We start from the raw sequence: 23,447 nt of genomic DNA on the forward strand, positions 1-23,447 counted from the left end.
CCTGCGCGGCCCTCCCCGCCCCTTCCAGGTCTCGGGCCGCCGCCGCGAAGCCTGGACGTTCGGAGCGCCAGATTCGACACGGGAAAGGCCGCCCAGGTCGCGCCCTAGAGGGGCTGGGGAACCCATTCCCTTTGAAGCCCAGAAGGGTTTCCAACATAAATAAAATCCAAATTAAAAAGATCCTACTTGAGAAAAACAAAACAAAAAACTCCTCAGTTGTTCCACTGTTACACCGCGATCAGCCGATTCGGCACGGCAGTTCCCGCCAAGAAAGAGCTGAAAGGTAAAGGGGGCGAAGGAATCCTCAAAGGAGAAGGGTCGTTATTGTAGGGAGTGAGGCCAGTGGTTCTGTGTCAACAACACCAATAACAACAAGAGTATCCTGTCACTCTGGCGGTGCTGAAAGTGCCGGAGCGAATGGCATGTCCCGCGGGGGGGGGAGGGGAGGCGGCGCGGAGAGGCAGCTGCAGCTGGTCCCGGGCTGCCAGCCCAGGTGCACCCACAGGGATGCCAGGGCGAGCCGCTGGGCTGCAGAGGGCACCGCGCTTTGGGAGCTGTCAGTGCCTAACCTGAGAGTCACTTCTGACCCCCTTCCTTGGCCTTCCCCCTCCCCGATCCAAAGGAAGGGGCTGCGGAGGAGCCTGTGTGCGTTTTTTGTACTTGACCTCTCTGGACGTCAGGACAGGGGGCTGATGACAGGCCCTGCGGTCTGGAGTGCAGTGTGGCCTAAGTCTCACTCGTTTGAACTTTGTTCCCTGTGCAGGGTCTGGTCCTATGGTGGAGGAGAAATGGAGTCACCCGGAAAACTGAAGCCGATCGGATCTCCATGAGTCACAAATAGGGGCAGTTTTGTCACCAACACACCTCTTTGATTATGGTGTGGCTTGTTTCAGTAGTGACCTGAAGCACCCGATTGACAAGGAACTGTGACCCAACTTGTGAGTGGGCGCTTGCTTGCCCACGTGAACGAGAACCAGGATAGCTTCAGTACAGTTATATGGAGCCTGTCTTAAAGTTGTTGGGCCGATACTTCTCAACCATGCTTAATTTTCAAGGCATTATTGATTCTTATTTTTATGAATTAAGTCCTGGAAAAGAAAAAAAGTTCTTGAATGAAACAGTATCGCACTGTAAAGAAAACAGTACAGACATTAGCCTGTGGTAGGGCCTCTTATTTATTGTGGTATAAACGGAGCAGCGTGTTGTGTGCCTATATCGATCATCACCAAAGGTTTAGAGTCCCACCAAGTTAGTTGGCTTTTGGTTATATTTGTTCCTATTAAAAACTGTAGCAAGGAGAGGACTCTGAATTTACTAAAGGCTCACGTACTCATAAAATCATTTGCCATGTTAGAAGAAGACACACTTTGGGAGAAAGACATCTGGGAATATAAATCTAAACGAAAACCAAAACCAGCACATCCAAATAATTGTTCTCAAAATATCCCAGAATCTGTTGGAAAAGCAACAGATGGAAAAGACCAGTCAAAACGAAAAGGAAACAAAAGAAGAACCACAGAGGATAAAGACAACCCAAAGGGCCCTGGCGTATGCCTTGAAGAAGCAGGCTGTCCGATTTCTGTAGGTGCCAGTCAGAATTCTAGCACTGGAGAGGAGGTTCCGCAGTCTGAAAGCAAAGAGACTACTCCAAGAAAGAGCCGTAGGACGCCCAAAAAGAAACAAGTGTCCCCAAGGGTACGCCCAGTTTACGATGGATACTGCCCAAGCTGTCAGATGCCCTTTTCCTCCTTGCTAGGTCAGACGCCCCAATGGCATGTTTTTGAGTGTTTGGATTCTCCACCAATCTCTGACACAGGTAAGAAGCCCCAGTGCTGTCTCCCCATTGCTGGGAGATGAGAATGTGCAGCCATGCCTGGCTTGTTTATTTAAGGGCTGGTAATATGAACCCAGGCCCTTGTGTGTGCTGCAGGTACTTTATTGACTGAGCCATCATCCCAGCTTCTCCGTTACTTTCCATAAATGTTCACTGAAGTTTGCGTGAGCTATTGCCGCTCTGCTTTCTCTTACTTGACTCTTACAAGGACAGCATAAGGTAGATGGCATTAACATCTTATGGATGAGGATTCCTATAAGCTAAATAACCGGGCCAATTTGTTATCCTATTTTAGAGTTCGATAGAAATTATAAACACATTTAGTTTCTAAATATGGGTATATGTATGCATCATGCGTGTTAGTAACCGGAAGAGGAACTAGAAGGTCGTCTGAAATGACTCAGAGTCTCTTAAAAATGTGCCAGCAGCAGAAGTGGTGCCATGTTATTATATTTTAAGATAAATGTCATATTTAACATGTAGAAATTTTTACTTGATCTATATGTAGAATGAGTTATGACTGTTTTTTTAAGTTATCTAAAATTATTTTCTTGTGAAGAGAGTATTTGAAAAGCAATCTAAAAGTATTTGGTTTAAATGTAATAAATAGTACATTGTAAAACTATGTTGGATTAACCTTTGGTGTTTTAATGTTGGTCTCAGTAACAGCTGTCATGCACTTAGACATAGCTATTGCCATAGTTCTTCAAGGCTACCCACGGTGGGCTGGGTGGTAGCACATGCCTTTTATCCCAGCACTTGCAAAGGCAAGTGGATCTCTGTGAGTTTGCGGCCAGCCTGGTCTACAGAGTGAGTTCCAGGAAAGCCAGAGCTATACAGAGAAACTGTCTCAAAAACAAAATAAAATTGTGACCAGTGGTGTTTGTCCTTAGAGGTTACTTTGTTAGTGCTGTCAAAGTTTATGTGTAAAATGATCTTTTTTTTTTAACTATTTTCAGAGTGTCCCGAGGGTCTTCGGTGTACCTGCACAATTCCTTCTCATTTTAAGAAATATACTCACCTCCTGCTTGCTCAGAGTAGGGCTAGCAATGAACCTCTCAGCAGCCCGACACAGGTGTCGGCGCCCCTCAGCAGCCCGTCACACACACCGGCTGGACATTTTACTGCAGCAAAGCCAGACCCTTCCTGTAACCCCGAGGAAAAATGGCCCGTGCATCTGAACACGGAGAATTTAAGGAAAGTTTTAGAGGATTCTTCGTTGCTGGTACAATGTCTAAAAACATCCCAGCTTCCAGCCGAGCCTGACAGAAAGATTCCCCCTTCCACGGGCCCTCAGGTGTCCCTGGTTCCACAACGTGCAGGGTTTGTTAAGGACAAGCTTGTGGGGGGTGATTTGCCTCTTTCCGCGGATGCATTAAATGGTCAAAGCAGCTCCCAGAGTACGAGGGTGCCATCGCCGGAAGACGACAGCGGCAGCTGTGAGATCTCTTACTCCCCGCTGCAGAGTGATGAGGAGACTTATGGCTTCAATCGAGAGCCGGATGATTCACAGCCGGAGCTGTTCTCTACCCAGAGCTCTAAGGACAGCTGCCTGGAAGAAGATGGCTCTGCCATATTTGAAACATTTCTTGATCCCTTCCCGAAAGAGCGAGAGGGAGTCCGCCCGCGGGCGAGAAGCCTGCTGACTCAGGCTGAGTTCAGTGGCTTGTGTGAAGGCAGTGCTGTGAGAGGTTCATTTCAGCTTCCGTCCCGAGGTGCCCCACCACACACAGACACGAGCTTGCTCTTGTTTTCACCTGCATTAACAACAGGGTGTGCTGCTTCTGATGATCAAACCACTAAAGCCAAACCTGGTGAGCCGCGCAGATCTCACTCACTTGGATCAAGCCATCAGACACAGAAAATTGAAACGTCAGCTGTTAGCGGTCAGGTCTCTCTGCCTTTCCGTACAAGTGCCATGTCAAAGCCGCCTGAAAAGGAGGGAGACCACCTGCCTTTGCATCCGACCCAAAGTCAAATAAGAGGGTTAGGGAGTAAGGGCTTGGGTGCTACCATCGCTAACTCGGCCTGTACCTGCAAAAAGGGAGAAAAGCCTTCTGGTGCACCTCTCGCCAAATCTTTGAGCACTTTGCCTTCCAGTCCCAAGTGCAATGCCAGTCAACCTTCCAAGAAGGCAATGAAGCAGATGGACATAGGTGTGTTTTTTGGATTACCACCCAAAAAACAAGCAGAGCCCTCCCCGAGGACAAGTGCGGTAGGTGGGCCAAATGCCAGTCCAGGTGTGAGTCCTAAGGACAAGAGGCGCCCGCTGCACAAGAGGAAAGCGGAAAACTCCCTAAGTGACTTAGAATTGGATTCAGGGAATTTAAATGAGAGTCAGCACTCTACAGAACTGTCCCAAGAGAGGACACAACGTCAAAGGAAGAGACATAAAAAGTCAGATTCACCGTGGGAAGGAGCACCTCAGAGGTTAGAAGTGGGAGCAGTCAGTTTAAACCAAAGCAAAGCCTTTGTAAGCCGGACTCTTGACAGGCGGCAGAGAGGGAGCAGAGGCATTTCAGAGTCGTCTGGTGCCAGGGAAGCGAGAAGAACCTGTCCGTTCTATAAGAGAATCCCCGGTAAGTTGAAATACTGACTTCAGCTTCCCAGCGGAGACACAGCAGTGTTTAACTTCACTTTCCTTGTCACTGGGTGGATATATTTGAAATAATTAGTGTTCAGCATATATTTTATTTGCTCTTTATAACACTATGAATCTTTTAGCAGAATTGAGGCTTTTGTTTTTTGTTTTGGTTTCTCCATTATCACCAGAATTTTATCAAGCATTTATTTTCTATATGCTTCTGTAATGATTAGGTAGCTGTTATAGATTACAGGAAGGCCAGTGAGCAGTGGAGGTTCCATTTAGCTGGAAAGAAAAGACGACGTCGGTGCACATATCATAAAATCCCGTGGCTGAGCACTCCCGAGGCGGCACAGCGGCTCAAGAGAAGGGGAGGATAGCAGGCTGTGCTGCCTCAAGTGCCAGTTTCAGAGCAATCAGAACTCGTGTGTTTATATATTCCAAATGAGTATCTGCCCAGGCCTTCACAGATGAGTTCATACAAAAATGCGCATGGAAATGAATTCTGTTACTAAAGAAACCACTAACTCTTTCAGTGGCATACAATAAGACAGCAGTAATATCCTCAGCTTCTAAATACCACATAAAAATGCGTCACTGATGTTTTGTTTGCAGCGATGATTGCGATTTGCTTTTGCACTCTGTGCTGTGTATTGGTGGCCTCAGCAGAAATGTGAAGCTGAGTCTTTACCCACGCATCACCTGCCGGCACCCTCGGCTCTTTCTTCCATAAGCTCATATCAGAACAGTATTTCTCAACTTAATTTTTGTTATTGTTCCTCTGGGGAGACTCTTGAGGCGATCCCTTCTTCTTTCCTTACTCCCCACTACCCTGAAACGAAACAAGGACTGTAGATAGCCCTGTCTGTCTCTTACTTACTGTGGCCCTACCAGGGAGAACTGCAACCTTTGTAATGCCTTTGGCCCCTACTATTTCCAACCCTAGAGAAGTGAATAAGTGTCACCCCATGGGGAATTCATGGTTTTGGACTTCTAAGTCATTCTTCGTTCACTGCTTTGTAGAAATGAGAGATTTCAATTGCCCCCTAAGTATCAGCATTGTAAAAGTATTAATTGGGGCAAAGAAATGATTGGTTTGTAACTTAGTGTCTTTTAACTAATTGTTTTTGGTGAGACTATGCCCAAGTCTCTATACTGGGATGTTTAGTAGACACAAAAGTTATTCTTACCTTTTGGTAAATTTATGTTTTAAGTAAATCCTAGTTAAATTGAGGGTTAAATGAGAGGTACCTATCAGAGGGGCCTGATCTTTGAGGGAACCCAGGCACATGCATGACCACCTTAGCTCCTGTTCATCCCACGGGGGCATCTCGTTGCAGGAACTGGCTTCACCGTGGACGCTTTCCAGTATGGCAAGGTTGAAGGCTGCACCGCCTATTTCCTCACGCATTTCCATTCCGATCACTATGCCGGCTTGTCTAAGGACTCCACGTTCCCAATTTACTGTAGTGAGGTAAGTTTTAGCGTTTTAAACTCTGGCTCGGTGCAATGTTGTGACTTTGAGAAGCATGGTAAAAAAAAAAAAAAAAAAGAAAATAGAATATTGAAAACTAGACGAGCCAGCATTATAGTGGAGAAGGTGGATAAAGCAGATCCCAAACTGTCACTCTCAAGAGTTACAACCTGCTTTTACCAATGAATTTTATTATGTGAGAATAATAAACGTTCCCACAGTATACTCAATAGTTTTACTCAGCAAACACTCTTTGGAGTGCCTAACCGATATACAGGCAGTACACTTAACCGTAGAGGACTTGTAGCTTCCAGGGCTAACATCCACAGATAATGCTAAGGTGGGGCTGTTCTGCAACAGAGCTACCTCAGACCCTGTCCCCAGCCAAAGAGAGAGGGAGTTTCACCGTACAGAATACCTTCAACTGCCTGTTAGACAGTGAACATTGGAATTCCGGTTCCCAGGGGCTTTTTCTGGATTTTGATTTAATCCTCACAGCAGACATGAAGTGTCCTCTCGGGTAGTTTGTGGAGAGGCACAGGCACCTCAGAAATGTGTACTTTAGGTTTCCAGAAAGTTCAGAGTCTCCACCACATACCAGGAAGAAACACGGGAAAACCCATACTAGTGGGCCGTGACCAGGTGAGGAAGCATTCTGTGCCTCCTGCAGGGAACAGCTAGCTTTCCCAGGTGAGCAGGCAGAAAAGGAGCAAGGCTGTCTTACAGACTTTTTCCTGGTGTGGATGGAGCCTTCACAGGCATCTAAGTGGGGACACTGAGATTATCGAGACAGCATGGTTCTCAGCTGCGGTGACGCACAACTCTCAGGGTCCTGCTGCCGCAGTAACAAATTCACCATCTGCAGATAACCGGCAACTTGTTGAAGAAGAAGCTCCGTGTGCAAGAGCAGTACGTCCATCCGTTGCCGATGGACACTGAGTGTGTAGTGGATGGTGTCAAGGTCGTTTTGCTGGATGCCAATCAGTAAGTGTGAAGTCCCTCGTCCTCTCACTTGACTCAGAAGGCAGGACAGCAGTCTCATGCAGGGTGCCCGTTTTAAAGTGTTGACAAAGGAAGCAGTGGCGGGCTTGGTCTAGAGCCTGGAGCTAACGAACTTGGCTCTTAACTAAAATAATTTTAGTATCAGATTAAGTATAGAGAGAATCTGTTATCTAACCCATGTTGTCAACCCATGTTGACTTATGACACTTCATCTTTTTTAAAAGTACGTTGTCACTGTTCTTCAGAGATGTTTTCCATGTTCTTAAATATAATTTGCATAAAGTGAAATCTTATATTCCATTTGGATACCAGAGGATTGGTGCCTTGCTTCCCACCCTAAACTAAATGATTTTAAGCTAAATAATAAATAATAATAATTCAATTTTAGACTGTAAAGATTTGGAATGTTTCTTTTTCCCATGGAAATAGGGTTTTTTTCCTCTGTCTCTGTTGTTCTCCCCTACCTGTCTCTTTCTTTTTCTTCTCCCTCCCTCCCTCTGTGAGATCTTTTCCCCTCTCTATGACTGTCCCCCAGTATAAGGTACCATCAAGATTCATGTCGCCCAAACACAGCTACCAGCTATGCTTCCTTCTGGGCTGTGAGCCTATCCATAGAGATCACGGGTATTTAGAGAAAGAAGAAAGGCTAAATCTAGATTTGCTGAAGTCCAGGCCAATATTATATTAGCATGTTAGATTATTTAAAAGAAAAAAAAGTTGTTGTCCAGCCTTGTTAGTATTCCTTTTGTTCATGGCCAGTTTGAGTTCTGATATTTTTTGGAGTTGATGTTATTGAAATATTTACCACAGATGACATAGTTCACATAACTGCTTGTTCAAGCTAATATCTTTTCATCAATCAGAAACTATCCTGAGGGCTGAGGGGCCAGCCTGTCCTGGAACCAGGACTTCTTAGGACTGTTTACCTGTAGGCATGGGCAGCTCCCCCTCCCAATTCCCACCGCCATACACCTGTGCTCAGCTCATAAAGTTCATGCTCCCACTGATGCTGAAAGAAATGCCCTTGGTCCAAGTGCTTTTTCTGTGCTCCTCTAAGATGTCTTTGTCCAGCTGTCCAGGTGCTACCATGATCCTTTTCCGTCTTCCCAATGGCCCTGTCATACTGCACACGGGAGACTTCCGAGCCAACCCCAGCATGGAGCGCTCTTTTCTCGCAGGCCACAGAGTCCACACGCTCTACTTAGACACCACGTAAGACATGCTTTCTCTGGGTGTTCTCTTCTCACCGAGAGCTCTGCTCTACATTTTATGGGTAATTTAAGCTTTTGCTTAGATAATTAAAGTGATGGTTTACAGCCAATTATTTTTAAGACTGTTTATCAAAAGGATGCCATTAAAAATATACCTGCTAAAAGGCAAATTTAGAATTAAATGTCATAATTTATTGTTATTTTATTTTTGAAAATGTTTATAGGACAATTCTGTTACTAAAACCAGAAAATTTGGAAAATAGATTTTTAAGAAAATCCCCTTTAAATTATTCTTTTTCCAAAGGTCTGTATAGTTGTTGGGTATAATTGTGAAGGGGAAACGGGCTACAATGTAGTTTTGTTTGTGACTATTGGAATTACTTTTGTTCTTTTCTTAAAAAGGTAATTTTTAAGTAGCACCTTTGAATTCTTCAGTGATAGAAATATAATTGCATAAGAGATTATATTTGAATTATGTAGTCTCAGCTTTATTAAGATGTAATTGACAAAATTATAAATATTTATTATATACTATGTAATGTCATATATTAAAATAACCCATTGATTTGTTGGGAATTAATTCTATTAAACATTTCTAGGATTTGTTTGGATGAGATATAAAAAGCAGACGCACAAAGGACAAGCCTTCCCACAGATAGTGGCTCACAGTGACACTGTTTCCTCCTGTGTCCCTAAGTCCCAGCCAGTGGCTCACAGTGACGCTGTGTCCCTAAGTCCCAGCCAGTGGCTCACAGTGATGCTGTGTCTCTAAGTCCCAGCCAGTGGCTCACAGTGACGCTGTGTCTCTAAGTCCCAGCCAGTGGCTCATAGTGATGTTGTGTCCTCCTGTGTCCTTTAAGTAATAGATAAATAAAGAAGTGTTTATTCTTCATATGGTTCTGAATGTCTTTGTGAGTTTTCATAAGAGAAAGTATCCAGATTCTTTCCTGTTTTTGATGGCTGAATAGCAAAAACAATTCTGAAAGTCATGGGAAATCATTTGTTTGGTGTTTACAGTATGTTATATTTTAGCAAAATCACTCTTTTCATCTTAAAATATATGCAGATAACAGCTGGGAGCCAGTTCTTCACTGGGTGTTTTGTATCTGGGTCCAGATAGAGCTGTTGTATTTTTTAAATGATTTGTTTCGTTATTTTTAATTGTGTGTCTGTGTGGTTTGCAGTTGAGTGCAGTGCCAGTGGGGACCTACGACACTGGATCCCCTGGAGCTGGCGTCACAGGCTAGGCTGGCATCTGACTGATATGGGTGCTGGGAACTGAACTCCGGTCCCCTGGAAGAACAGCATGTCCTCTTAACCCCTGAGCCATCTCTCCAGCCCCATGTCTGCTGTATTCTTGTGATGTATGCATTTATATATCTGTGAAAGGTGATAGCGTGTGGACATCACCGTTAATGTGAAATGCCACATTAAAATTCATGTTAAGTTTTCTATTTATTATGTCAGAATTCTTTCCTACAAATATAATCTCTTTCAATTATATTTTCTTTGATAGTTACTTGGGCTTTAAAAATAGGTATGAGGTTTATCATTCATGGTTAAAATGGGTAACTGGGTGGAAATATTCTTATTGAGAAGAAAATATTTCAACAGGAAATTTCTTTGAGGATGATAAAAGCATAATTAAAATATCTGTGAAAAACTCTTACCCTACCATAAATTGGCAGTGACTGGAAATGAGCATTTTCATTCTAGGCAGTGTGAGGCAGTCCTTTGAATACTTGGTACTCGCGGAGAATGTAACTGGCTGGTTTGTTTTCCTCTAAAGCAGCCTCCAATAGAGCCAGTTTCATATTCCCCTGTTAACGAGAACTGCGTTTCCTTGTCACAGATACTGCAGCCCAGAATTTACCTTCCCGTCCCAGCAGGAGGTTATCCAGTTTGCCATCAACACTGCCTTTGAGGCCGTAACTCTAAACCCTCGTGCTCTTGTTGTCTGTGGCACGTACTGTATCGGAAAGGAGAAAGTCTTCCTAGGTGGGTGCGAGCGGTGTCTAATTTGCATTAATATATTATAAAGATCAGATTCTCTTGCAAAGGGCCCTTTCAGTCTCTGCTCTTGCATTTGATATTTATTTTCTGAAATGATCCAGTATTACCTTTGAAGTTAAAGGGAAGATGGGTAGCGTTTGATAAATTTAAACCAGAAGGCTAAAATTTATGGAAACATTTGATAAGTGCATTACGTTGACACTTATGTACAGACTGTTTATCAGCAAAATCTGTGTAGCATTGTGATTTTAATTAGCTCGGAAAGGTGCTTACTGCACAGCCATATTGCACCATTCCTGCGGTAACCACCAGCAAACTGTCCGAGAGTAATACAACTTTTACTCTTGAGTGGTTTCTCCTGTCTTCCTGTAGTTTGTATAGGTGATGTGTTGTTTTGTCTCTGTGGAATGCTCCCCATTTCTTCTTAAATATGACCATACTATGTCAGCTTCCAAGAGATGGAATGATATGGCCAGGGTTCAACATGTCTTCCTTTCCAACTACCGCTTACTTTTTTATGACTAATTTTATCTTTAATCATGTGTACGTGTATACATATTTGTACATGTGAATACAGGTGCCCACGGAGGCCAGAAGATGGCAGGCACCCAATTGCCTTGGAGCTGGAATTACACGTGGTTGTGAGTCGCCATCTAGGATGCTGAGGACAAACTTGGGGCCTCTGCAAGAGCAATATGCACCCCTAACCACTGAGCCCTTTCAGCATCTCTGCCTTCTATACTTCTTCTGTGGTTTTTAAATAAGTATAGACCTTTAAAAATAAATCTTTGGCTTTGGTTGTTAATTCCACTAACTAAAGAGCAAAGTCATTTGGCTATTTGTGATGAAAGTGTGAATGTTTATTTTTGTGAATTTGTTTTTTATTTGGTAAGTTATTTTTTTTTAATTTGAGTAAGTTATAACCCTGTTTATTTAACGAACCATGATTTTATTGTTTTTCATCTCTTGCTTGCCTACAGCCGTTGCTGATGTTTTGGGTTCAAAGGTGGGCATGTCCCAAGAAAAATATAGGACTTTACAGAGCCTCAATATACCAGAAGTCAGTTCCCTCATAACTACAGACATGTCCAGTTCTTCAGTTCACCTCCTCCCAATGATGCAAATTAATTTTAAGGTAAGCACTCGTGATGTGTGTCTTTTAGGATGAACCAGCAAAGAGTATTTGACTCTAAGGAATTCTGAAAGAATGAAGTTCCCCTCAAGGGAAGTATTTAATGCTTTTAGCTTTTCTATGTGAGTACCTCTGTAGAGTAATTTATATGCCTACAAGGAATTTAAACACTAGAGGATTAGCCCAAAGGAAGGCACACAAACAGAATCACGTGTCTCCATCTGGCTATCCAGACTTCTGTACCAGGACCATGCTTCCTAGGGTGGGGGAGGGAGTTAGACAGGTGTAAGTTCATCCCCTCAAGCCTGTCCTGTTCAGTTCTGATATTCAGCCCTAGTCATTAGACACTGGTGTCTACTGAATGAGTTATTATTTCCTTCTTAGGTCCTGAGGGAGTTGAAGGTTAGATAGTTGTAGTTATAGTTTACCAGATGCAGAAAGCAAGTTACAATAGAAAGTCAATTAGGTACAAGACTTTGGACTCACCAAGATAGGATAGATATGGAGTATTTTCTCTGAACTTATCAAATGCAAATGGACTAGACACTGTTGATGTACTTACTGCCTGTATGGTATATAGTTATTGTACTTATTGTATATAGTTTTTCTTATATTAGTTATAGCCTTTTTTATTTTAGACAAAAAAGGAAATAGTGGTATGTTATTTGTTTTTAATAAATAAAGCTTGCCTGAAGATCAAAGAGTAAACTAGCCATACTAGTGCGCCATACAGGCCCGGGAGTGGTGGCACACACCTTCAATCCCAGGACTCGGGAGACAGAAGCAGACGGGTCTCTGGAAATTCAAGGCCACTCTAGGCTACAGAAAATTGAATCTGTCTAAAAGAGAAACATAAGGTGATCCCAGCACTTGGGATCACACACCTTTAATCCCAGCACTACGGAGGTAGAGACAAGAGCCATATGGCTGGGTGGAGAGAGGAATATGTAGGGGAGGAGACAGGAACTCGGGGGTGGTGTGGAGTTTGAGGATTTGTGGAGACTGGATCTTGCCCCATTGCGGTTTGAGGTAGAGGTAAGAGCCAGTGGCTGGCTGTTTTGCTTTTCTGACCTTAAGGTTGAACCCCAGTATCTGACTCTGGATTTTTATTAATCGTAGCTTTTCTGAAGCTTTTTAAACTAGGAAGCCTGTGCCTTACAAATAACAAGCTATCAAGAAAATGAATGCTGCTTCCTGAGCGGGGATTCTCCCCGCACACCTTTGCGCAGGTGGTGAAAGGATAAGTTTAGGACCTATTTTTCTGGGTTTGTCATCCATACATTTTCAGGTTTCGCCAAGGCAGGGTTTTGCACATTGCTAATTGAGTCATCCCTGTGAGTGTTTTAAGTTTGGGAGCTGCCTGCCTGGCGGAGAGTCTCAGGGGACGCTGGTTACTCTGAAGGATGCATGGCATTGTCCTGCCTGGCGGAGAGTCTCAGGGGATGCTGGTTATTCTGAAGGATGCATGGCACTGTCCTGCCTGGCGGAGAGTCTCAGGGGATGCTGGTTATTCTGAAGGATGCATGGCACTGTCCTGCCTGGCGGAGAGTCTCAGGGGATGCTGGTTATTCTGAAGGATGCATGGCACTGTCTTACCTGGTGGAGAGTCTCAGGGGATGCTGGTTACTCTGAAGGATGCATGGCACTGTCCTGCCTGGTGGAGAGTCTCAGGGGATGCTGGTTACTCTGAAGGATGCATGGCACTGTCCTGCCTGGTGGAGAGTCTCAGGGGATGCTGGTTACTCTGAAGGATGCGTGGCACTGTCCTGGACGACAGGCAGCACTTTTTAATTCCCTACTTGGTTTGTTTCATCTGAGCAGATTGTCAGGGTGGCTAGTTAGTGTAATGGAGGTTGAGGGGTTAGAACTTTTCAAAAGGGTGTTCCCAGATGCTGTCTGCTGCAGAGAAGGCCAGAGGGAAGGAAAGCAGACTGTGACTAGAGCAGCCGTGCTGACCAGCACAGGGGCTGTGCAGTGCAGTCACGATGGGAGGGAGCTAAGGAAGGAGGGAGAAGACCGTAACTACTGTTGAGAGGGCCTGGGGAGACTTGAGCCCTGTGTGTGCTTTGCAGTCTTAGCCCTGGGAAGCAGACAGGGGAGTCTCTAGACCTCCCTGACCAGCTAGCTGAGGTGACTTGGCAAGCTTCAGATAGTGAGAAAGCCTGTTTTAAAAGCAGATGGAGCCCAATGAACAACACACAAGATGACCCTCTGGCCTGCACAAGCACAACACATACCTGAACACATACACGATCACGTGCACTCTCGTATCTGAAAGTTACGGCTGAAATCCTGCAAATGATGCTTAATTCACACTCTGGCTCATGCCAAGGTCTTACAGGCGTCATATGGTTGACTGCCACCTCAGACTTAACCCGTATTGTCTAAATGTGGTAAGACACAATCTACGGATGCTGTGGGGAATGGTTGGCCTTCTGAAGGAAACTAGTGACATTACCAAGGCGTTGTCCTCACAAACTGGTTACTAATAAACAGAGAGAGACAGTCATAAGTCAGGGACTTTGTGTTGACCGAATAGTTTATAATAGCTTTCCTCGTGAGAAGTCCTGCAGTTGTAGCTAGCGTACAGCTAGTGGTTGCTGGCAGCCTTCTCTGCAGATTTGGCTCATGGAACCATGGCTTTCTATTTGTAGCACTGGTTTATATCACATGCTATTTTTAGATTAACCGATTTGTCTCCTAGGTTCTCATTTAATTCTTTCAGGTAGTCTTGAAGAAACAAATAGAAGTGGGTAAGTTGGTAGCGATGCTGCAAACCCAACCCCAGTTTACGGGACTATGCATATATTAAACTTATTATCCACAGTTTATGGGATGATGCATATATTATACTTATTATCCACAGTTTACGGGATGATGCATATATTATACTTATTATCCACAGTTTACGGGATGATACATATATTATACTTATTATCCACAGTTTACGGGACCATGTATATATTATACTTATTATCCACAGTTTATGGGACTGTGCATATATTATACTTATTATCCCCCAGTTTATGGGACTGTGCATATATTATACTTATTATCCACAGTTTACGGGATGATGCATATATTATACTTATTATCCACAGTTTATGGGATGATGCATATATTATACTTATTATCCACAGTACGGGACTGTGCATATATTATACTTATTATTCACAGTTTACGGGACTATGCATATATTATACTTATTATCCACAGTTTATGGGATGATGCATATATTATACTTATTATCCACAGTTTATGGGATGATGCATATATTATACTTATTATCCACAGTTTATGGGATGATGCATATATTATACTTATTATCCACTGTTTATGGGACCATGCATATATTATACTTATTATCCACAGTTTATGGGACTGTGCATATATTATACTTATTATCCCCCAGTTTATGGGACTGTGCATATATTATACTTATTATCCACAGTTTACGGGACTATGCATATATTATACTTATTATCCACAGTTTACGGGACCATGCATATATTATACTTATTATCCACAGTTTATGGGATGATGCATATATTATACTTATTATCCACAGTACAGGACCATGCATATATTATACTTATTATCCACAGTTTATGGGATGATGCATATATTATACTTATTATCCACAGTTTATGGGATGATGCATATATTATACTTATTATCCACAGTTTATGGGATGATGCATATATTATACTTATTATCCACAGTTTATGGGATGATGCATATATTATACTTATTATCCACAGTTTACGGGACCATGCATATATTATACTTATTATCCCCAGTTTACGGGACCATGCATATATTATACTTATTATCCACAGTTTACGGGACCATACATGTATTATACTTATTATCCACAGTTTATGGGACCATGCATATATTATACTTATTATCCACAGTCTCTGTTTACTGTTGCTTCCTTTCTTCTGGAGCACAAAGTGAGGAAAAATAGTAAATAAGAAAATAACCAAAACAAAAACTTGTTAATTGGCAATGCCAGGGATGTAATGGAAACTTAAATGTCTGTAGCTCCTGCTACAGGAGTTGATTAGAAATACGAGTTGTTCATGATAGATAGCTTTATATTTGCTTCACATTAATGAAAGGTTTTGGTTGTTACAAAGGCAGTAGAGGGGAGGCTGGGAAGAGGACTCAGCAGATAAGAGCACTTGCTGCCTAAACATGTGGCTCTGGGTTCAAATCCAGAGCCCATGTAAAAAGCCAGGTATAGGTGCAAGTGCTCACAACCCTGGTGCTGTGGGGCAGAGACATGAAGGTGACAGGGGCTGCTGCCCACAAGCCTGTTCCGGGTTCAGTGACTGACCCTGAGTCAAGGGAACAAGGCAGAGCATGGCAGAGCAAGATACCCATGTCCTCCACACGTGCACGGGCACACACACACGCACACGCGAAAATGAGGCTATTTCATCAATGAAGTGCATTTTGATTCATTCTAAGCTTTTGAAATCCTAGGTTTCAATCTGAAAATCAAAAATGTTGACCTTAAAAAAAAAAATCCCTTTATGTTACCATTCCCATTCTTACTATTACCACTTTTCAAAGATTTGACTTGGAATAGATTCTTTTGTTTGTTTGTTGTTTTGTTTTGTTTTCTAAGACAGGGTTTCTCTGTAGCTTTAGAGCCTATCCTGGAACTCACTCTGTAGACCAGGCTGGCCTCGAACTCACAGAATTCATCTGCCTCTGCCTCCCAAGTGCTGGGATTAAAGGTATGCACCACCACCGCCTGGCCTTGGAATGGATTCTTAGAGGGTTTCGAAATGCCGTAGCTCATTATGACTTTAACTGAGGCACTTTATTCTACTCAGCTCTTACAAGAAGAGCATGTGTGGTGCTTTGGATAAGGGTGGCTCCTATAGACTCATATATTTGAAGGCATAGTCATCAGGAAGTGATAATATTTGATAAGGACTAGAAGGTGTGGCCTTGTTGGAGGAAGTGCCTCATTGGGGGTGGGCTTCAAGACTTCAAAAGGCCCAGTCCCTCTGTCTCTGTGGATCAGGATGTAGCTCTCAACTACTTCTCCAGCACCATGGCTGCCTTGCCTGCTGCTGTGCTCCCTGTCTTGATGTCAAAGGACTGAACCTCTGAAACTGTAAGTAAGCCCCCAATTAAAGGCTTTCTTTTATTAAAATTTCCTTGATATGGTGTAATCATAGAACAGTACCTAAGACAGAAGTTGGTACCAGAAACTGGGTATTGATGCTTGTCAGAGAAATATGGAAGGCTTTGGGAGTTTGGACTAGAAAAATAGTTGGGTGCTTTGAGCAAGGGTTACTGGGTCATCCCAGGAGGGCCTAGAAGACAGTGCTGAGGGCGATCGATCTGTGTGGTTCCAGCTCCCAGAGGTTCAGAGGTGAAGCTTATCAGTAAATGGCCTAGAACCATTCTTGTGGTATTTTGGCAATGAACATGGCTGCTCTTTGCCCTTGTCCTAAAAAAAAATCTTCCTGAGGCTAAGTTAAAGAGTTTTGAATTGATGGCATTGGCAGAGGAAGTTTTAAGACAGCCTAGTATTGACTGTGTTGTGCGATCATTAGTGGTCACTCATATGCAGGTCTATAATGAATATGAACAAACTGAGCAAAGGAAAATACAAAATGTACAGTTTGAGGAAAGAGAGCACCAGGAAGTGCGATGGCGCTAAGTCCAGTGCTCAAGGAGGTGAAAAGTTTAAAGAAAAGCCTGATAGTACTGGAAGAAAGGGAGTGCTGACCTCAGGGCAAGACTCCACCCAGCTAGCTTCCAACTTCTGAAAAGAAATAGAGCTTCCACAGTGAGGGAAACCATCTATAACAGAAAGCTGATGAAGATGCTGTTGAATGAGGGGGCCATGTTCCAGGCCCAGTAAGCAGCAGAACATGGCAGCTTCCGTCACATGGTTCTGGCTTTAGAGTCAAGAATCCAAGAAAAGAACAATGTGTGGAATCCCCTCTATAGCCAGGCGTGTGTCAGGAGTGTCCCTGCGTGGAGGTCCAGGAACAATGTGTGGAATCCCCTCCATAGCCAGGCGTGTGTCAGGAGTGTCCCTGCGTGGAGGTCCACAGAGGCCATGTGTGAAGCTGTGAAGGTGGAGCCTAGACTGCCTTGGAGACCCCAAAATGTTGGAAATGCCAGAGTTGTGGGAGACCTGCCAAGGAAAGGAGAGTGGAATCAGCTTAAGAGGAAGAAGTGTGTTGTAGTCAACAAAGCTGAAAGGCGCTAGAGATCTGAAGAGTGCTTTGGCCTCAGACATGAAGCTGCAGAGTTTGGAGATTGGCCTGCTGAGTTTCCAGTCTTGCTTTGGTCTGGTATTTCCTCACTCTGCTCCGTTTCCTCTCTTTTGGAATGGCAATATGCATTCTGTGCCATTGTATTTTAGAAGCATGTGATTTGGTTTTTTTTAATTTTGATTTTATAGGGGATTACAGTTAGGAGATGTCATGAATCTCAGAAGAAACTTATGAAGTTTGGATTTTTGAATATTATTGAGACTGTCAGAGTATGGAAACTTTTGAAGTTAAACAAAATACATTTGCATTATGATACGGTTACAAACCAATGGGGTCTAAGAGTGGAATGTGGTGGTTTAAATAGGTATGGTCCCTTTAGACTCACATATTTGAATGCTTAGTTACCAGGGAGCGGCACTATTGAAAATATTAGGCGGCGTGGCCTTGTTGGAGTAGGTGTGTCACTGGGGGGTGGGCTTTGAGGCTTCAGAAATCCAAGCTAGTATCCCTGCTTCTGTTTGAGGATGTCGAATTCTTAGCTATTTCTCCAGGGCCATGCGTACCTGCACCGGCTCCCTGCCACAGCGATACTGTACTGAGCCTCGGAAACTGTAAAGATGCCCCAGTTAAGCATTTTATTCGATAGGCGTTGCCTTGGTTGTGGCGTCTCTTCACAGCCATAGAACAGTGATAAGAAGCACGGTACTCCTGATTACAGGGCCTGAAGACTGAAGATGAGCCCAGTTCACATTTGAGGGTGAAAAGCAAGTGCCCAAGAGGAATGCTAGGTGCATTTTTAAAGTGTGGATCCGTGCTGCGTACAGTACCACTCTTAGCTGGAGACATCTGTGTCCTTGTCAGCTTACACACGAAGACTTATGCTGCATGTATGTTTGTTGTTATAATATTAATGTCTCTGTATGTGGGGTTTGGGAAGAGGTGGGATTTTGTAGTTAACTCAGTCATAATTTAGTTGACTCCGTTACTTAACTTGCAAACAATTAATTGTACCTTTTCCCAGGCGTTGCCTTACTGGTTTAGGAAAGTCAAAAAGAGAAGCTGTGTGTGTGTGTATTTCCCATGTCTGTCTTCCTAGAAGCCTGGCTCTGGGCTGCTGCACACGATTCTTAACAGCAGGCCTGCCTGTGGCTGCCAGTGCTGCTCTCTCATCTCGCCCTTTGACCCCACGTGGTCTGTTTCTGCTGACGCTGACCAGCAAACCAACTGTTCTCATTTGACAGGGCTTACAGAGTCACCTGAAGAAGTGTGGTGGGAAATATGATCAGATTTTGGCTTTTCGACCTACAGGATGGACACATTCCAATAACATAACAAGCATAGCAGATATCACTCCCCAGACGAAAGGAAATATATCAATATATGGTAAAGTTGTTCAAGTTTCTCATTTTCATCAATTTCTCCTTTTCTACTATATCTTTATTTGTGCGAGTGTACCATGTGTAGCCATGGAGCTCAAAGACAGCTTGCAGGGTCAGCTCTCCTTCTACCCTGTGGGTCCTGGGGATCAAACTTGGATCATAAGCCATGGCAGCAAGTGTCCTAACCCACTGAACCGTCATTCTGGTCCAGAATTTCTCACTGTAATGTTTGTTACTGTTCATTCCATAAAAGCATTATGAAATTAAGAACCAAGGAAAACAGACAGCAAAGAATTTAGCAGCTCTAGAGTTTCAAGGCTCTCCACAACCCTGAATTCCTATCCAGTCTTGCAAGCCAGCAAACGAGAGTTGGTGACATTCTGATGGTGGCTGAGGCAGATCACTACATGCTGTAGTCAGGGTAGTAGAGGAAATGATAGAAGTACTCGAAAGGACAATGCTGTGGTTTTATAGCCAAGTTTAGCTGGCAGGAAGTGGTAAGGTCTTGATAGGAAGAGGTGGGTTAGATGTGGGGACTTAGGGGTGACAGCTGGTGCATGCTTGCCTTTGTTAGTTCCTTGGGAGACATGCGCTGTGTCTCCAGACCACTGAGGACTTTCATTCAGAGACTCCCATGACCCTCCTCCGTGGGACTTTAACTGTAAAAGACACAAAGGGATTTTTAGAATCCTCTTTTTTTGCTTCTTGCTTTTTATGTACGTAAAGCTTGGCCCTGGCATTGGCTTTCGCTAGAAACCAAAGTCTCCTGCTTGCCGTCCTTCTCATTATCTCACATTTCCTCTGATTTCCCTGACGTTCACAGTGAGTGAAGTGTTTGGAGCCGTGGTTCCAACCTTCCTAGCGCTGTGACCCTTTAATACCATTCCTCATGTTGTGTTGACCCCAACCAGAAATTTATTTTCTTTGCTGCTTCATAACTGTGATTTTGCTACTGTTATAAATCCTAATAAATATCTGTGTTTTCTGGAGGTCTTAGGTGACCCCTGTGAAAAGGTTCTTCAACCCTCAGAGGGGTCGCAGCTCACAGGTTGAGAACCACTGGTTTAGAGGACAAACATTCCAATTAAATATAATTCTAGAATACTTTTTAGGTATGTGCATTTAAAAGTTTTGTTTTGGGGTTTTGTGTGTGTATCTGCATGTGTGCCCTGAGTTTTCTGTTTATGTTTTAATCTTTATTAATCATAAAAACATCAAGTTTTATTATCATAACTAAAGCACTGAATTTTTTTTTTTGAGACAGGGTTTCTCTGTGGCTTTGGAGCCTGTCCTGGAACTAGCTCTTGTAGACCAGGTTGGCCTCAAACTCACAGAGATATGCCTGTCTCTGCCTCCCGAGTGTTGGGATTAAAGGCATGCACCACCATTTCCCAGCTAGCACCAGAATTTTTTAACAGCAATATTCTGTACTGATTTTCTATTTTCTTTTACTTTTATTATTTTGGTTTTTAGTAAATAATCTCTTCCTTTGGGCCTTACAGGAATCCCCTACAGTGAACACAGCAGTTACCTAGAAATGAAACGTTTTGTCCAGTGGCTGAAACCACAGAAAATCATTCCCACCGTAAATGTCGGCAGCTTTAAGTCCCGGAACGCGATGGAGAAGTACTTTAAAGAGTGGAGACTGGAGGCTGGATACTGATGCTGTTGCGGAAGAGTCAGCAGGTGTTGGTGGTTAAGTCTAAGCCAACAGGAAATGCATCTTATGAAAGCAGTCTCAGGACTGTGTTTCTCAACTCATCTTTGAATACTGTATCCATGCTACTGAATCCTCCCAGATTCCTCAGGGACAGCTGAGAGGGCGTCTTCCCCATGCCTTTAATTCTTCATTCTTTCTCCGTGGAAGCAATAGTAATCTTCAGCAATCTGATAGGAGGAAACCAAAAAGATTCATGATAATGGATACTAGACCAAAAGTAATATGAAATAAAACTTTTATATGATATGCATTCTTAAATAAAAATTAATATAGATATTATTAAACCATCTTTTGATGGGTTTTGTCATTTCATTTTCTTTTTAGTAGACTTAATTTTTTAAAACAATTTTATACTTTGCTGTAGACAAAGGTTTCTGTCCTACCCAGTCCCACAGCCATTCAGTCCCAAATAAACACACAGAGGCCTATATTAGTTATAAACTGTTTGGTCTATTAGCTCAGAGTTATTATTAACTAGCCCTTACAACTTAAATTTACCCATAATTCTTGTGTATATTTAGCCACATGGCTTAGTATTTTTTTCTCAGTAAGGCATTTTCATCTTGCTTCCTCTGCGTCTGACTGTTGACTATCTCTGTTTCTCCTCTTCTCAGAATTCTCTTAGTCTGGTTGCCCTGCCTAGACTTCCTGCCTGGCTACTGGCCAATCATTGGTTTTATTAAACCAATATGAGTGACAAATCTTTACAGTGTATTAGAGCATTGTCCAACAACATTTCTCCCTTTTTTCTTTTCAAAACAAGAACTTATATCCTTTGTGTATAGGAAGGCGACTGATTTTTTTGGAGTTGATCTTGTATCCTGCCACATTACTAAAGGTGTTTATCAGCTGTAGGAGTTCTTTGGTGGAGTTTTTGGGGTCACTTATGTACACTATCATATAATCTGCAAATAACGAAAGTTTAACTTCTTCCTTTCCAATTCGAATCCCCTTGATCCCCTTATGTTGTCTTATTGCTATTGCCAAAACTTCAAGCACTATATTGAAGAGGTATGGAGAGAGTGGACAGCCTTGTCGTGTTCCTGATTTTAGTGGGATGGCTTTGAGTTTCTCTCCATTTAATTTGATGTTAGCTGCCGACTAGATGTCCTTCAATGGAAGAATGGATGAAGAAAGTGTGGAATATATACACATTAGAGTACTACTCAGTGGTAAAAAACAATGACTTCTCGAATTTTGCATGCAAATGGATGGAAATAGAAAACACTATCCTGAGTGAGATAACCCAGACCCAAAAAGATGAACATGGGATGTACTCACTCATAATTGGTTTCTAGCCATAAATAAAGATCATTGAGTCTATAATTTGTGATCCTAAAGAAGCTAAATAAGAAGGTGAACCCAAAGAAAAACATATAGTTATCTTCCTGGATATGGAAAGTAGACAAGATTGCCGGGCAAAAAATTGGGATCTTGGGGGTGGGGTGGGAAAGGGGTAAGAGGAGATGGGGAGAGAAAAGGGAGAAGGGGAGGATGGGGGGAACTTGGGGAAATGGGATGATTGGGATAAAGGAAGGGTGAATATGGGAGCAGGGAAGCACATATCTTAATTAAGGGAGCCAACTTAGGGTTGGCAAGAGACTTGAACCTAGAGGGGCTCCCAGGTGCCCAGGGCGATGTCCCCAGTTAGTTCCTTGGGCAGCTGAGGATAGGGAACCTGAAATGACCCTATCCTATAGCCATACTGATGAATATCTTGCATATCACCATAGAACCTTCATCTGGCAATGGATGGAGATAGAGACAGAGACCCACACTGGAGGACCGGACTGAGCTCCCAAGGTCCCAATGAGGAGCAGAAGGAGGGAGAACATGAGCAAGGAAGTCAGGACCACGAGGGGTGCACCCACCCACTGAGACAGTGGGGCTCATCTATTGGGAGCTCACAAGGCCAGCTGGACTGTGACTGAAAAAGCATGGGATAAAACCGGACTCTCTGAACATGGTGGACAATGAGGGCTGATGAGAAGCCAAGGACAATGGCACTGGGTTTTGATCCTACTTCATGTTCTGGCTTTGTGGGAGCCTAGCCAGTTTGGATGCTCACCTTCCTAGACCAGGATGGAGGGGGGAGGACCTTGAAGTTTCCACAGGGCAGGGAACCCTGACTGCTCTTTGGACTGGAGAGGGAGGGAGAGAGGAGTGGGGGAGGGGGAGAGGAGTAGGAGGAGGGGAGGGAAATGGGAGGCTGGGAGGAAACGGAAATTTTTTTTTCAATAAAAAATAAATAAATAAAAACCAAGAACTCAAATCTAATTTCCTTTGTTTAGCTTTTTTTCTGACCATTATCCATAACAATTTATAGCCAACTGTTGCAGGGAGGGTCACTTGTTTGTTTCCTGGCTGCCCAGCAGCTCAGACCCGAAATAATTACACAGAAACTATATTATTTAAAACACTGCTTGGCCCATTAGCTCTATCTTCTTATTTGCTAACACTTACATCTTAATTTAACCCATTTCTAGTAATCTGTGTATCGCCACATGGCTGCGGCTTATGGGGTAAAGTTCCCAGCATCTGTCTCCCGAGGCTACATGGCTTCTCTCTGACTCTGCCTCCTTTCTCCCACCATTCAGTTTAGTTTTCCCTGCCTAGCTAAGTTCTGCCATGCTATAGGTTCAAAGCAGTTTCTTTATTCATTAATGGTAATCACAGTATACAAAGGGGAATCCTATATCAGCCAACAATCTAAATAAAGACAAACATTCATAATCCATTTTTTAAGAATGTGGGTGTGGTTTTCTAGGCTACTTCCTGCTAATTAGGGGCACTGATAATCTTATGGGGACCCAGAGAAAATTTAGGATTTGGTCAAGTCCTGACTGG

The 23,447-nt window shown here is 43.2% G+C and overlaps 1 protein-coding gene across 1 annotated transcript; it reads left to right on the forward strand.

Annotated features, from left to right (window-relative positions):
- Positions 1-2: 2 nt before the first annotated feature.
- Positions 3-20,887, forward strand: Dclre1a (DNA cross-link repair 1A). Its single transcript, XM_041660728.1, has 10 exons — positions 3-283; positions 764-1,816; positions 2,794-4,413; positions 5,759-5,892; positions 6,758-6,876; positions 7,966-8,106; positions 9,958-10,103; positions 11,099-11,253; positions 18,743-18,884; positions 20,383-20,887. The coding sequence occupies exons 2-10, from the start codon at positions 1,348-1,350 to the stop codon at positions 20,541-20,543; spliced, it is 3,087 nt and encodes a 1,028-aa protein (XP_041516662.1). The 5' UTR covers positions 3-283; positions 764-1,347; the 3' UTR covers positions 20,544-20,887.
- The last annotated feature ends 2,560 nt before the right edge of the window (positions 20,888-23,447 follow it).

Source organism: Microtus oregoni, unplaced genomic scaffold (genome assembly GCF_018167655.1).
Source record: "Microtus oregoni isolate MIOR12 unplaced genomic scaffold, Mior012 000012F_ref0000307, whole genome shotgun sequence".
Classification (NCBI taxonomy): Eukaryota; Metazoa; Chordata; class Mammalia; order Rodentia; family Cricetidae; genus Microtus; species Microtus oregoni.